Here is a 12941-nt window from a genome sequence, read left to right as displayed (position 1 = left end):
ATGTCAACACCACCAAGACAGTGACCCAATAGACTGGTGGGGTTCGGGCCCACAGAGGGACACATTTGCCAGTTGAGTGAGCATTATGTTGGACTCTGGAAACCTGGGCATAGATAAGGCTTAAATACCTTCAAAGCTTTTGTGGTGAATGTATTCCTCCAACCTGGTTCCCTCTGGGTTCTTAGCCCTGTCTGCATATTAGCTTCACCTGGAGGAGCCTTAAAAATTCTGATGCCCAGGTCCCACTTCAGAGCAATTAAAATAGATACTAGGGATAGTGCTTTAAAATAAGCTTTCTAATTATTTTAGTGTAAAGCCAGGATGAGATCCACTGTACTATAAAATGCAGCCTCTGGTTGGGCGTGGTGGTTCATACCTGTAATCCCAGCACTTTGGGAGGCTGAGGCAGGGGATCATGAGGTCAGGAGTTCGAGACCAGCCTGACGAACATGGTGAAACCCTGTCTCTACTAAAAACACAAAAATTAGCCAGGTGTGGTGGCGCATGCCTATAATCACAGCTACTCAGGAAGTTGAGGCAGGAGAATCGCTTGAACCTGGGAAGCGGAGGTTGCAGTGAGCCGAGATTGCCCCACTGCCCTCCAGCCTGGACAACAGAGCGAGACTTCACCTCGAAAAAGAAAAAGATACAGTCTCTATTTCTAGAAAAATATACGGTTATAGATGCTGGATACCCAATTCTGCTGAGAACACATGGGAGAAGCAGGATTTCTTTACCCTTCCCTCCTTCCTTCCCTTCCCTTCCCTTCTTTCCTTCTCTTGCTTGCTTTTTCTTTTCTTTTCTTCTTCTTTTCCCGTGCTGTGACAGATATTATCCTAGGCACTTTACAGGAATGGCATGCCTTCTCATTGTCATTTTATCACATGAAGATGGTTATTTTTTTCTTATAAATAATAAAAGCGAAACTCAGAGTTGTTAAAGAGCTTTTCTGAAATCGTACAGCCAAAACTGGCTCAACTGGGATCCAAACTCATTGCTACCGGGTCCCAAGATACTGTTCTTTTCAGCATGAGGAAACAGAAAGAAGATAAAATTCTTTTTTCTCCACACTGAACAACCTTATCATCTTCAATATTTGATTTTAGTTTATTTATTTATTTTTTTGAGACAGAGTCTCCCTCTGTCGTCCTCTGTCGCAGGAGTGCAGTGGTGCAATCTTGGCTCACTGCAACCCTTGCTTCCTAGGTTAAAGCGATTCTCATGCCTCAGTCTCCAGAGTAGCTGGAATTACAGACATGCTCCACCCCACCCAGCTAGTTTCTGTATTTTTGTAGAGATGGGGTTTTGCCATGTTGGTCAGGCTGGTCTTGAACTCCTTGCCGCATGTGATCCGCCTGCCTCGGTCTCCCGAAGTGTTAGGATTACAGGCGTGAGCCATTATGCCCAGTCTCGGTATTTTATTGATCCTATTTTCTGTCTGCTTACTTCTCTGAGGTTGGATCAGTCCTTTACATATTAGACTATTTGACCAGGAGCTTTAGGAATGCTGCATTTCACGTTTCCAATTCTGATGACACAGCTTCATGGGTTGGATGGTCTGTTATTACTGTTGCCTCCCAGTTTCTCACTCTTTGAAAATGGAAATCAAAACAGAGCAAATCTGCTTACTCCTAGTCTGGATAGGTTCCTTTGAAAGCTGCAGAAGGAAATTTATATTTATCCAACATCTACTATATTTCAGGCACTGTGCCAGGTTATATGGGTGCTGAAATGAGTCAGTTCCTCCTCCACCCCTTCCTGGGGTAGAAGAAACAGATTTGTTAACTTGTTATATTATATGGGGTAACATAGGTACCAATGGGCCCAAGGTAATAAAAGTGCAATAAATGTTAGTTAAAAATAGGTACTGGGCAAGCATTGTTAAGCAATTTATAGGAATCACCTCATTTAATTCTCACCTTAGCCCATGAGGTAGGTGGTAGATATTAATATTATCTGTTCTTTACTGCAGAGTAAAACCTTGGGCTTGGAAAAAGTTCAGTACTTTGCTAGAAGTGTTAGGGCAAAGGTTTTCAACCTTTGCAATATTAACCTTTTAAGGTTATTCTCTGTTGTGGCGCAGTCCCGTGCACTGTTGGATGCTTAGCAGCCTCCCTGGCCTCTAGCAGCCAGTAGCATTGCTTATTCAAGATGCTGCAACCAAAAATGTCTCCAAACATTGCTAACTGTCCAATGGGGAGAGGGAGGATAAAGTCACCCATAATTTAGAATCACTTCCCCAGATCCATCATTCATGAGAATTAGAATCTAAATTTCAACCCTGACATAGTTTGGATCTGTGTCCCCACCCAAATCTCACGTTGAAGTGTAATCCTCACTTTTGGAGGTGGGAGATGATTGGATCACGAGGGTGGATCCTTCATGAACGATTTAGCACCATCCCCTCAGTGCTGTTCTCATGATAGTGAGTTATCGCCAGATCTGGTTGTTTAAAGGAGTGTAGCAGCTCCCCCCTCACTCTGTTGCTCCTGCCATGTAAGACAAGCCTGTTTCTCCTTCGCCTTCTGCCGTGATTGTAAGTTTCCTGAGGCTTCTCCAGAAGCTGAGCACATGCCAGAGTCATGCTTCCTGTGCAGCCTATGGAATTGTAAGCCAATCAAATCTCTTTTCATTATAAATTACCCAGTCTGAGATATTTCTTTATAGCAATGTGAGAACTAATACAAAGCCAAACCGTTTGAATCTAGACGTGAGAGCCTCTATTCCTTCCCACGCTGCCATGGCAGTTGAAAGGGGGACAGAAAAGAGAGGGCACTCCATGGGAAAGACAACAAGGAAGGTGTTTCTTGGAAAACTTATGCTTGTGTGGGGCTATAGTGGAGGACATGGTGAAGAGACATTTGCCACAGGAGGAGGAATGACATTTCAGGCTATTGAATGGTCCCCATTAGAATCAGTGGTGAACGGGTTTCCCATAGAAGCTCAAAATGAGCCTGATATCCTGAGTTTCTGTATCCATGAGAAATGTTTCTCACTAAATAATGCCTGTGCCCCACACTGCTGATGCAAGCTTGAAGAAGGATGAAAATTAAGAAAGCATCCTTCATTCTATGCAGAAACAAGAAGGAAATGCTAATCTCTTTTCTGACTTTCAAAATAAGGTAATTTTGGAAATTTAAACTCTTTTGGGCAAATGAAATATGCTCACTCGAGTTTGTCGCATTCTGTGATTAGCACCAGCTGCCAAATGTCCCACACGTTTGGGAACAAGGAGCCGTCATCAGTGCTTAATACCAGAGGGATGGTTTATTATATTTATTTTTCATAAAGGCAATAATGTTTTTGACAAAAGAGTTTTCAAGCATGGTTATATTTCTCCAGCCTGGGTAATGGGAAGCTGGGGGCCAATATTGGTCCTGGAATAATCTGAATCCCCTTTCAGTTCTTACATAAAATATGCTGATTCTGTTCTGGCATTTGACATTTTCTTTATAAACTAATTCAGGCCACAAGTGAGCAATTCTTTCAATAACTCATTTTCTTACAGAGAAGCGGTATTTCCTGCAAAGAATAAAAACACAGGTTTCTAGGACTATTTTCCTCTAGGTATAACTGGTTCCTCCCTGACATGGTTAGACTTTGTGTCCCCACCCAAAGCTCATCTTTAATTGTAATCCCCAGGTGTTGAGGCAGAGACCTGGTGGGAGGTGACTGGATCATGCGGCGGTTTCCCTTATGCTGTTCTCATTGTACTGCATGTGTTCTCATGAGATCTGATGGCTTTATAAGGGGCTTTTCTCCGTTTGCTTTGGACACAGGCTCTGTCACCTGCTGCCACCTAAGACATGCCTGCTTCCCCCTCCACCATGGTTGTCAGTTTCGTGAGGCTTCCCAGCCATGTGAAACTGTGGGTCAATTAAAACTTTTTTCTTTATAAATTACCCAGTCTTGGTTATGTCTTTGAATGGACCAAAACACTCCCCACCCATTAGGGAGCCTGCTCTGACAGGTACTTTGGTTGGTTTTCCTTGTCCCCTTCCCCACACCCACACTCTTGCTGGTCATTTCACCATTAATGATGACTGTCTCACCTGGGCATTCTCTGGACTTCCGGAAAGGTGTGTCTCTGAGCTAAAGGTGGCCTGCTGCTCTCCGGCTCAGGGGGCAAGGGCTGGTACTGCTTTGGAAGTGTGATGAGAGGCCTGTGTGGAGAATCGCAGTAGGATTCCTGAGAAGATTTGCTGCAGCAGTGATGCCTCAGGCCTGAATCCACACTGCTCTGCCCTCCGTGTCCCCAGCTTTGGGTTGAAAATGCTAGTTTTTGGATGCTAACTACAGAGCAGACTGGTCAGGTCTGGCACTGTTTTCTAAAGGGCGTGATATAATTTTCTATAGGGAGTCAACGTGCTCCTCCATAGTGCGACTGTTTTGGCTTTAGGAGACCTGTGGAGAAAATGATAACAGCCTTCCATTCATCCCAGACCGGCAGATCTGAGTTTTTAGTACTACCCAAATAAATATTTTAAAAAGTGGCTGGGCACGGTGGCTCACGCCTGTAATCCCAGCACTCTGGGGGCTGAGGTGGGTGGATCACCTGAGGTCAAAAATTCAAGACCAGCCTGGCCAACATGGCAAAAGTCCGTTTCTACTAAAAAACAAAAATTTTGCCAGTCACGGTGGCATGCACCTGTAATCCCAGCTACTCACAAGACTGAGGCAGGAGAATCACTTGAGCCCTGGAGGCAGAGGTTGCAGTGAGCTGAGATCACGCTACTCTACTCCAGCCTGGGCAACAGAGCCAGACTGTCTCAAAAAAAAAAAAAAAAAAAATATATATATATATATATATATACACACACACACACACACATATATATATGTAAATGTTTGAAAGTCAGTGAATGCCTCACTCACTCATATTTTATTCACCCATTCACTCATTTGTTCATAAAGTATATCAGGTATTTTGGTAGATTTTTGGTTCAAGCTGCTTCCCTCTAGCAGGAAAGACAGAGAGGTGAAGAAATGATTGGCAGAGTATGTAATGCATGCTATGGCAGAGGTGCTCAGGGGTCCCAGATAGAGCAACAAGAGTGGCCAGTCACTCAGAGCCTCTGCAGCTGCCTGTTGCTCTTTTCTCCACAGATATGTATAAATGTAATAGTATTTATATATGTATCATATATGTGTGTGTGTGTATATATATCACATGAATATATACTTAATATGTTGTAAGTTCCCTGAGGGCATATCCCATTTTCATATGAATCTAGGCCTGCCAGTAATACACCCAGCAAATTTCTGTACTGAAAGAAAGGAGAGGAACAGAAAGAAACAGGGGAGGAATACATTCATCAAGAAATAATGAGTGAAGGTATATTGAATAGATAACTGTGAATGAATGAATAAATGATTAAATAGATGAATGAAGGCTTGTTTAATCTTGTTCATTGAATACCTCATATTAGTTTTTTTTTCTATATCCAGCTCTCACTCTGAAATCATATTAGATTTTCAATGTCAAATGTTTGTGTTTCTCTTTTTCAGATGCTGGCACAAATTATTTCAGTGTATAGCGAAATAAAATGCTATTTTAAAGTGTCTTACCGAGGAGGTGGTAAAGGAATCTGAAAAAGAAAAGAGAAACCTAAATTAAGTTTATTGTTCTATGAGCAGGGCCAATGGTTAACAGTTTTTTGATTTACAAATAGAAATTACAAATTGTGACCAGACTTATAGGATATATTTTTCAAGAGATATCTGAAATTTTGCATTGTCTATATCTCTAGGCTTCTAAAGTAAATAATGAATAACAAATGCATTTTCATGATTTATCCTACCTTGTTCTTTCTCATGGATGTGTCTCCTAAAACATAAGAAGGAATACCAGTGAATTTATGGAAAATGTCATCAAGCATTGATTTTATACACACTTACATGAAAATCATTTTGATTTGTAATAATATTGGTGATAATGTCAGTTAATATTTGTTGAGATCATATGAGATACCCAGAATAATACCAAACACTTTAGTTATGTGGTCTTATTAAATCCTCAGCCTTGTTCTGTTAATGAAGAAACTGACACACAGGGAAGTTAAATATCTCACCTGCACTCACCCAGCGAGTAAATCATAGAATGAAGATTTCATTGCACGTCCTGTGACTCTTATGGTCCCCTTGAAACCACTGATTCCTGTTTAAACTTAATGTGTGTGTGTGTGTACATACACAATTCAATTTCCTGCCTACCACCTTCATGGGGGTATTTCCAAGCAGAGGAAAACAGCATCACAGATTTTTCAAAATTGAATAATTTCTGAAGACCCCCAGAATCCAACTTCTTTATGTTATGGATGAAAAAAACTAAGGACTAACTACGTGGGATAACTTCTCAAGGCCAATTAACCCTAGAAAAAGCCCAAGTGGAGCCTGGAGCAGATTTGTCTGAACTTTAGGTTGTTTTATTTCCATAATTCGACTCAATGTAATTATTGAGCTTCTACTCTGAGCTAAACACAGTACCAGGCACTGGGGTAAAAAGACAAATACAATTCGATCCTTCCTGTCAAGGTGCTCCTAGCTGGGGTGTTCACAGGCCAAGCTTCTGGCTCTGGCGATGTGACCGTGAAGATGGCTGGCACTGAGCCTGTTGCCATAGGGTTTATACCTTAGCGGGTAGACCTGCACTGAAGGCATCATGAACAATCTGATAAGGATTTCAAGTAGAGAAGGACAAAGTATTAAATGAATATGTGGGAGACGTAAGTTAGTCTGGGTTGTCAGAAGAAGGCTCCTTGGAAAAGCAATGTTTGATTATCTCTAAAAATGGGCATGGTGTAATAAATGCTATTTTATAAGGCTGTTGGGGAATCAGTGAGAAAATGTCTATCTCTTGTTACAGGAGACTTAAACCTCCACTGAATACTGGCTGGGTGGCTTCGCACTGAGCCTCCTTTGCTTTCTTCATCTGTGAGACAGGGAGGTTGGACTAAATCCGTGATTTTTAACCATGTGCTGAAGAACCCCCTACGCTCTCCCCTGAAAGTCCTTTGGTGCCTGGACGCAGGGGGACTGGTTACTGGTTCGCCACCCCATGTCATTAAGGGCTTAACTTCAGCCCACTTTCCACTGCACCTCCTCTTTAGATTCCTCTTGGTGAAAAGTCCAACTGGCACAACACAACACAACACAACACTATGCAACACAGCACAAACTGGTCTGTAGGATTTTAATGGCTCTTCCATATCTAAAATAATTACTCCAAAGAATAAGAATAAAATTACCATTCTTCCTTTCTGTTTTCATTTTTGAAAAACACTTTTGAAATAGGTAGGATTCACTTCTTTTTATGAATTCCGTATGCTGATTGCATACAGAAATAATTGATGTCCTTGGCATTGTGAAAACCCAAAATATGACCCAGGATGTCCTTCAACAACAGCAGCAATCTAGTTAACATTAGATCTTTGACTATTTCAAGGAAATCACAAAAAAGCTTAGGCCACATGATGCTTGCTTAAGGCACAAAATTAGAAAACATAAAATTAATTTCCTTTCATGTTATTGTTTATTGGCTTCACCTCCAGAGCTCCCTGGTGGACCATCTTGTTGCCTGGGTTGATGACTTTTCCTGCAAAACTAGATGCTGGCTTTCCAAGAGGTCTTTTTTCACTATATCTATTGGGGATCAATTCAATTCACCGGAAAAAGAATTCAATAAAGAGACTGAGTTCCTGTAATTTAATAGGAAAATTCCATTTATGGTTTTCAAGATAACTATCCAGTTTGCTTCAGGGGTTGTGAGTGTAGAATAGGACATCTGTCTTCTTTCATTTCATTGATTTACTATTGAGCACGTAGTATGTGTCAGGCATGGACTCATTTTTAATATATGTATTGATGTAGGTGTTGGGAGTATAATACCAACAAAGTTGCTATTCCCATGAAACTTACATTCCAGTGGCAGGAGCTAGGAAATACATAAACAAAAGTATAAATAAACATTCACAGGTGATGACAAGCACTATGCAGAAAATAAAGCAGATTGGAGGACAGCAGGGCACGGAGAGTAGGAGCCGGGGCTACTGTGTTTTAGGCTGGTCTGAGGAGGCATCTGTGGTTAGGGGATGAAATCAGAGGCCTGAGGACAGCCAGGGAGCATGTCATGTGGATATCTTGGGAAAGGGATTCCTGACAGAGGAAAATGGCAAGGGCAAAAGTCCTCAGATGGTGTCAGTTCATTTTCTGTTGCTTAACACAGAATACTTGAAATTAAGTAAGCCCAAGAACAAAGCGGCGCATGTAATGAGAGCCTTCTTGCTGGCGGGGACTCTGAGGATTGCTAAGATGGTGCGGGACACTAAGTGGCGAGGAGGCTGACTGTGCTAATGTGCTAGCTCAGGTCCCTCTTCCTGTTCTCATAAAGATTTTGTAACATAAAGATTCTGTGAATTCCTCCCTCCCTTTTAAGATGTCTTTGTAGGATAATATCAGCAATAGTTACAAAAATCCACAGGGCTTTCAGCCGCATCAAATATGCCGACTGGCAAGTGTTGATACCATGAGCTTCACTTAATCATTGCTTAGCTAACCGCAATCCTTCAAAGTAAGAAGTCAAGGTGAACTTAAAGAACTTTGCAAGTGAAAGAAACTGGATTGAACAAGCAAAGTAACTTGTTTACCATTTTACGGCTTTGATGGTAATTCAGATAATTCCAGCAAGTTTCTTAAAATCTGGGGGCCTTATTTAATAAAGCAATAATAACTCAAGTATTTGTGATATTTAAAGGAGGGTGAGCTTCGGAGCTGAATTTGTTAAGATTGAATCTTGATTCTGTTCATACTATGGGCAGGATCATGGCAAGTGCTTAATAAATGTTTAGAAATAAACAAATGGATTGAGGAGTGAATGAATTTCCCCATCTGGAGAAGTTAGAAGTGCTTATTTATACTTCATGAAAATTCATGTGTGGAATAAATGAATTGATGAACTTCAAGGCATGGTTCTTAATGCACAGCTGCAGTTACTACTATTATTATAGTATGAAAAATTAGAGGGAAAGTGGGAATTTACCCTCCTAATGAAGTACACAAATATTCTAAAATGCTAGGGAAAGTTCTCTACCTGTCAAACAAGAGAACCCAAACAGTTGTTTGAAGTCTTCCCCATCTCCAGTTTACTCTTGGAGAAGCCCGGCATGCTCGCCACCTGGTGGTCATAAGGTGTAATCAGCACCATTTGCCCAGAGACTCATTTGCTTTGCAGTCTCAGGACAGATCTCACAAAGTAACTACTTTTGGGGAAGTATTGTATTGAGGTGGGCATAGCATGGTTGCAGAATCCGATGGACCTTAGTTTAACTGTTTCCACCACAACCTAGTATGGTGAAACCATGAAGACATTGTCAATATCACCGTGTTCTGGGAGGGTTAAAGTAAGGCCTCTTGGAGAAGGAAAAAGAGTTAAGAGATCGTTCTTTGGAGTGGCTGGTGCCAGCTTGCAATGGATGGTTGTTAAGCTTTCAGGAATTCTGTGCACTGGCTTTAGATACAACCATTATTAAAAATACATTACATAGGCCGGGTGCAGTGGCTCACGGGGTCAGGAGATCGAAACCATCCTGGCTAACACGGTGAAACTCCGTCTCTAATAAAAAATACAAAAGAATTAGCCAGGCGTGCTGGCGGGCACCTGTAGTCCCAGCTACTCGGGAGGCTGAGGCAGGAGAATGGCGTGAACCCGGGAGGCGGAGCTTGCAGTGAGCCGAGATCCGGCCACTGCACTCCAGCCTGGGCGACAGAGCGAGACTCCGTCTAAAAAAACAAACAAAAAACCAAACAAACAAAAAGTTACATAAACGTACACTTAAGTTACAGTGGCCCCCCGCTTATCCTAAGTCAAAATGTTCCAAGACTCATGATGGATGTCTGAAACTGAGAATAGTAATAAACCCTATATATCCTATGCTTTTCCTAAATATACAGACCTATGATAAAGGTGATACGTGACAGCAAAACAAGCACACTTTTTTTTCCTTCTTCCCAATTTCACGGATAGAAGATTCATTTTTATTTTAGATCCCAGTAACCTCAGCATACAATATTTTTTCTTTCCTTTTCAAGTTGAGAACTTCTACCTTTTCACTTAAAGGAATCGCTTTACATCTTCTCTATGGCAAATCAGAACTGTCAGCATCAGTACTCTTGCACTTTGGAACCATTATTAGGTAGAGTAAGGGTGACTGGAACCCAAGCACTGCGATTCAGCGGGTCTGATGGGCGGGACGGCTGCTGAGCAACTCACAGGTGGTTTGGACACAGCGCAACGGAAACACTGGACAAAGAAGTGATTCCAGTGGGACCGCTCAGGATTTCATCATGCCGCTCAGAAACAGCGTGCAAATTAACATTTATGTAGTATGTATTTCTGGAATTTTCCACTTGATATTTTCAGACCTCAGTTGACCGTGGGTAACTGAAACTGTGGAAAGTGAAACTGAGGATAAGGAGGACTTCTGTATTTGTTTTTCACTTAGCTACTGTTCAATTTGTGGTAAATATATGCAACACCCCCCGCCCTTTTTTTGAGACCAAGTCTGGCTCTGTTGCCCACGCTGGAGTGCAGTGGTGTGGTCTTAGCTCACTGCAACCTCTGTTTCTTGATTCCTGCCTCAGTCTCCCAAGTAACTGGGATTACAGGTGTGCACCACCATGCCCGGCTAAGTTTTTTTGTTTTTTTTTGTTTTTTTTTTCTATAGAGATGGGGTTTTACCATGTTGCTCAGGCTCCTGAGTCATCTCAAACTCCTGGGCTCAAATGATCCACTGGTCTCAGCCTCCAAAAGTACTGAGGTTACAGGCATGAGCCACCACCCCCGCCTGTAATACCCTTTAACTATGAAATACAATCATGCAAATCAATACTTTCAGAAATAGAACATAAGTATAATGTTGTGTAATTAGAGATGCAGACTTTGTACGAAATTGGATAAACTTGGTCTCAATCAAAAATTTTATTGTGTCTAAGAGCTTTATGATTTATGAAAGCAAACAATTAGGATATGGTGTCCTGACGATTATTTATGGGAGAGTCCAAAGAAGCAACTTACACTCCAAGTGGCTAAAGATGTGTATTTGGCAAGGCCAGTTTGAGAAACCTCTCCAAGTCTGCTGAAACTTTCAGAAATTAATCGCAGCAGTACATTGCCGAAACCATTGTTTAGATTGCAACGGGAAGGAATTAAGTTAGGCAAAGCCAAGGATGTGAGAGAAACCTGCCTGCTCTAACAGCTCCTCAAAGAAGGTCGGAAAGTGCATTTTCTGAGGGACGTGTAATTCAACTGCTTTCATGCTGGGGTTAGTGAGAGACGTGGGATAGGAACGTTTTTCCAAAACAAGCCTGGGAGATATCTTTCCCCCTGATCTCGGTGCCTCAGGGAATGGAGGAAGGGAGAGGGAGGGGATGATGTGGGCAGTGGAGTGGCTGGATTTGTATGTATGAATCATATCCTTAAATTCACAAAATGCTGGACCACTGATTCTACTGTGTTTCTACGGATGGGATATTAAGGCCCAGCGAAGGAAGGTGATATGCCTAAACTCAGAAAGGGACAGAGGGGGCCAGAAGTCACCCAGGCTTCTCGACTTGCCTCTCCACAGGCCCCTACCTAATATGAATGTGTGACTGAGGCCACGGGCTCATCTCCAGGTGCTCCTAGGACACCATACTAAGAGGTAATGCTTATCCAATGAACTATTAAAATGGGCTAAATTGCAGATTTAATTTGACAAATATTTGCTATGCATCTGATACAGGAAATAGAAAGAAATTATTTAGGCAGATAGTGAGGACAAAAGAGTCCCCAGCAGAACTTCCTTTCTAAAAAAAAACAGCCCAAGAAATCATTTCTTTTCCAACAAAGAGCAGCCTGAAAGATCGAGCTGCAAACATAGATAAGGAAGTCGGAAGCTTGCAGGGGGTGTGGTGGGGAGGCCTGCAGCTATACCAATAAAAAAGGGCTGCCTTGGGGCCAGGCATGTCTGCCATGGAATCTTCGTCTTCCCTTTTTCGTCAGCACATGTATAGTAAGAAAGAAATGGGCAGCATGGAAAAGCTCAGGCTGAGAACCCATCTGCATAATAAGACTGAGGCAGGAGAATGGCGTGAACCCGGGAGGCGGAGCTTGCAGTGAGCTGAGATTGCACCACTGCACTCCAGCCTGGGTGACAGAGCGAGACTCCGTCTCAAAAAAAAAAAAAAAAAAAGATTGAGGTGGGGGCTGCCAGAGGTTCGCACCCTATGTAGATGGCAAACCTGGTCCTAACTGGTTTTTCATGCCCTGTGTAGCTCAGACACTGCCCCCCCCCCACTAGCTCATCTATAAAACCCCCTGTTTCACTGTGGATCAGCAACCCATTTGTCTGGGGCTCCTCTCCATAGCAGAGAGCTATTCTCTTTCTTTTGCCTATACAATTTCTGCTCTTAACCTCACTCTGTGTGTCTGCATCTTTGATCTCTGTGGCCAGGAGACACCATAAGACAACAAACCTCAGGTGTCAGCCCAGACAAGGAGGCCACTTCGCATCCACCATGTGCCCCATCTGGTGCTCTGTGTTTGCTGTCAGGAAAACAGTGTTTCATAAACCATGGTCTCTGTGATTGAGACACGTAGCCTATTTGTATATATTCATCTAAATGATTTATTGTATATGCTAAAGAAAAAACTCCATAGAGCATGAGATGGTCTTGGCCTTCAGAGAGAGAATCTGGAAAACTTTCCAGTGCCAGGAGAAGGCAGAGGGGAAAGGAGGGAGGAAAAATCTGGGGCGTTGCTAGCACAGTTCAACATGCCTTTGCTGAATGTCTACCGTGTGTCAAGAACTGTGCTATAGGTTTGTGTTGGTTTTCACCTTTAAGGACATCAAATACTGTAGGATGTAGGTGCTCTTTTCTCCATTTTATACATGTGGAAACCTAAA

At 42.3% G+C, this 12941-nt stretch overlaps 1 protein-coding gene across 4 annotated transcripts in view; it reads right to left on the bottom strand.

Annotated features, from left to right (window-relative positions):
* The window catches only part of CLNK (cytokine dependent hematopoietic cell linker), a 244451-nt gene that overhangs the window by 48737 nt on the left and 182773 nt on the right, over nt 1-12941 (bottom strand). For 3 of the 4 annotated variants that reach the window (XM_021938294.2, XM_021938295.2, XM_021938296.2), the window contains 3 exons: nt 5802-5827; nt 5569-5588; nt 4053-4163 (listed from right to left, as the gene is read on the bottom strand). In XM_021938294.2, coding sequence (XP_021793986.2) covers nt 4053-4163; nt 5569-5588; nt 5802-5827 — 157 coding nt within the window. The remainder of the gene's footprint in view (nt 1-4052; nt 4164-5568; nt 5589-5801; nt 5828-12941) is intronic. The other variant, XM_021938297.2, reaches the window with a different exon arrangement.

The sequence above is a fragment of the Papio anubis genome, chromosome 3, assembly GCF_008728515.1.
Source record: "Papio anubis isolate 15944 chromosome 3, Panubis1.0, whole genome shotgun sequence".
Classification (NCBI taxonomy): domain Eukaryota; kingdom Metazoa; phylum Chordata; class Mammalia; order Primates; family Cercopithecidae; genus Papio; species Papio anubis.
This window is presented reverse-complemented; position numbering and strand designations above follow the sequence as displayed.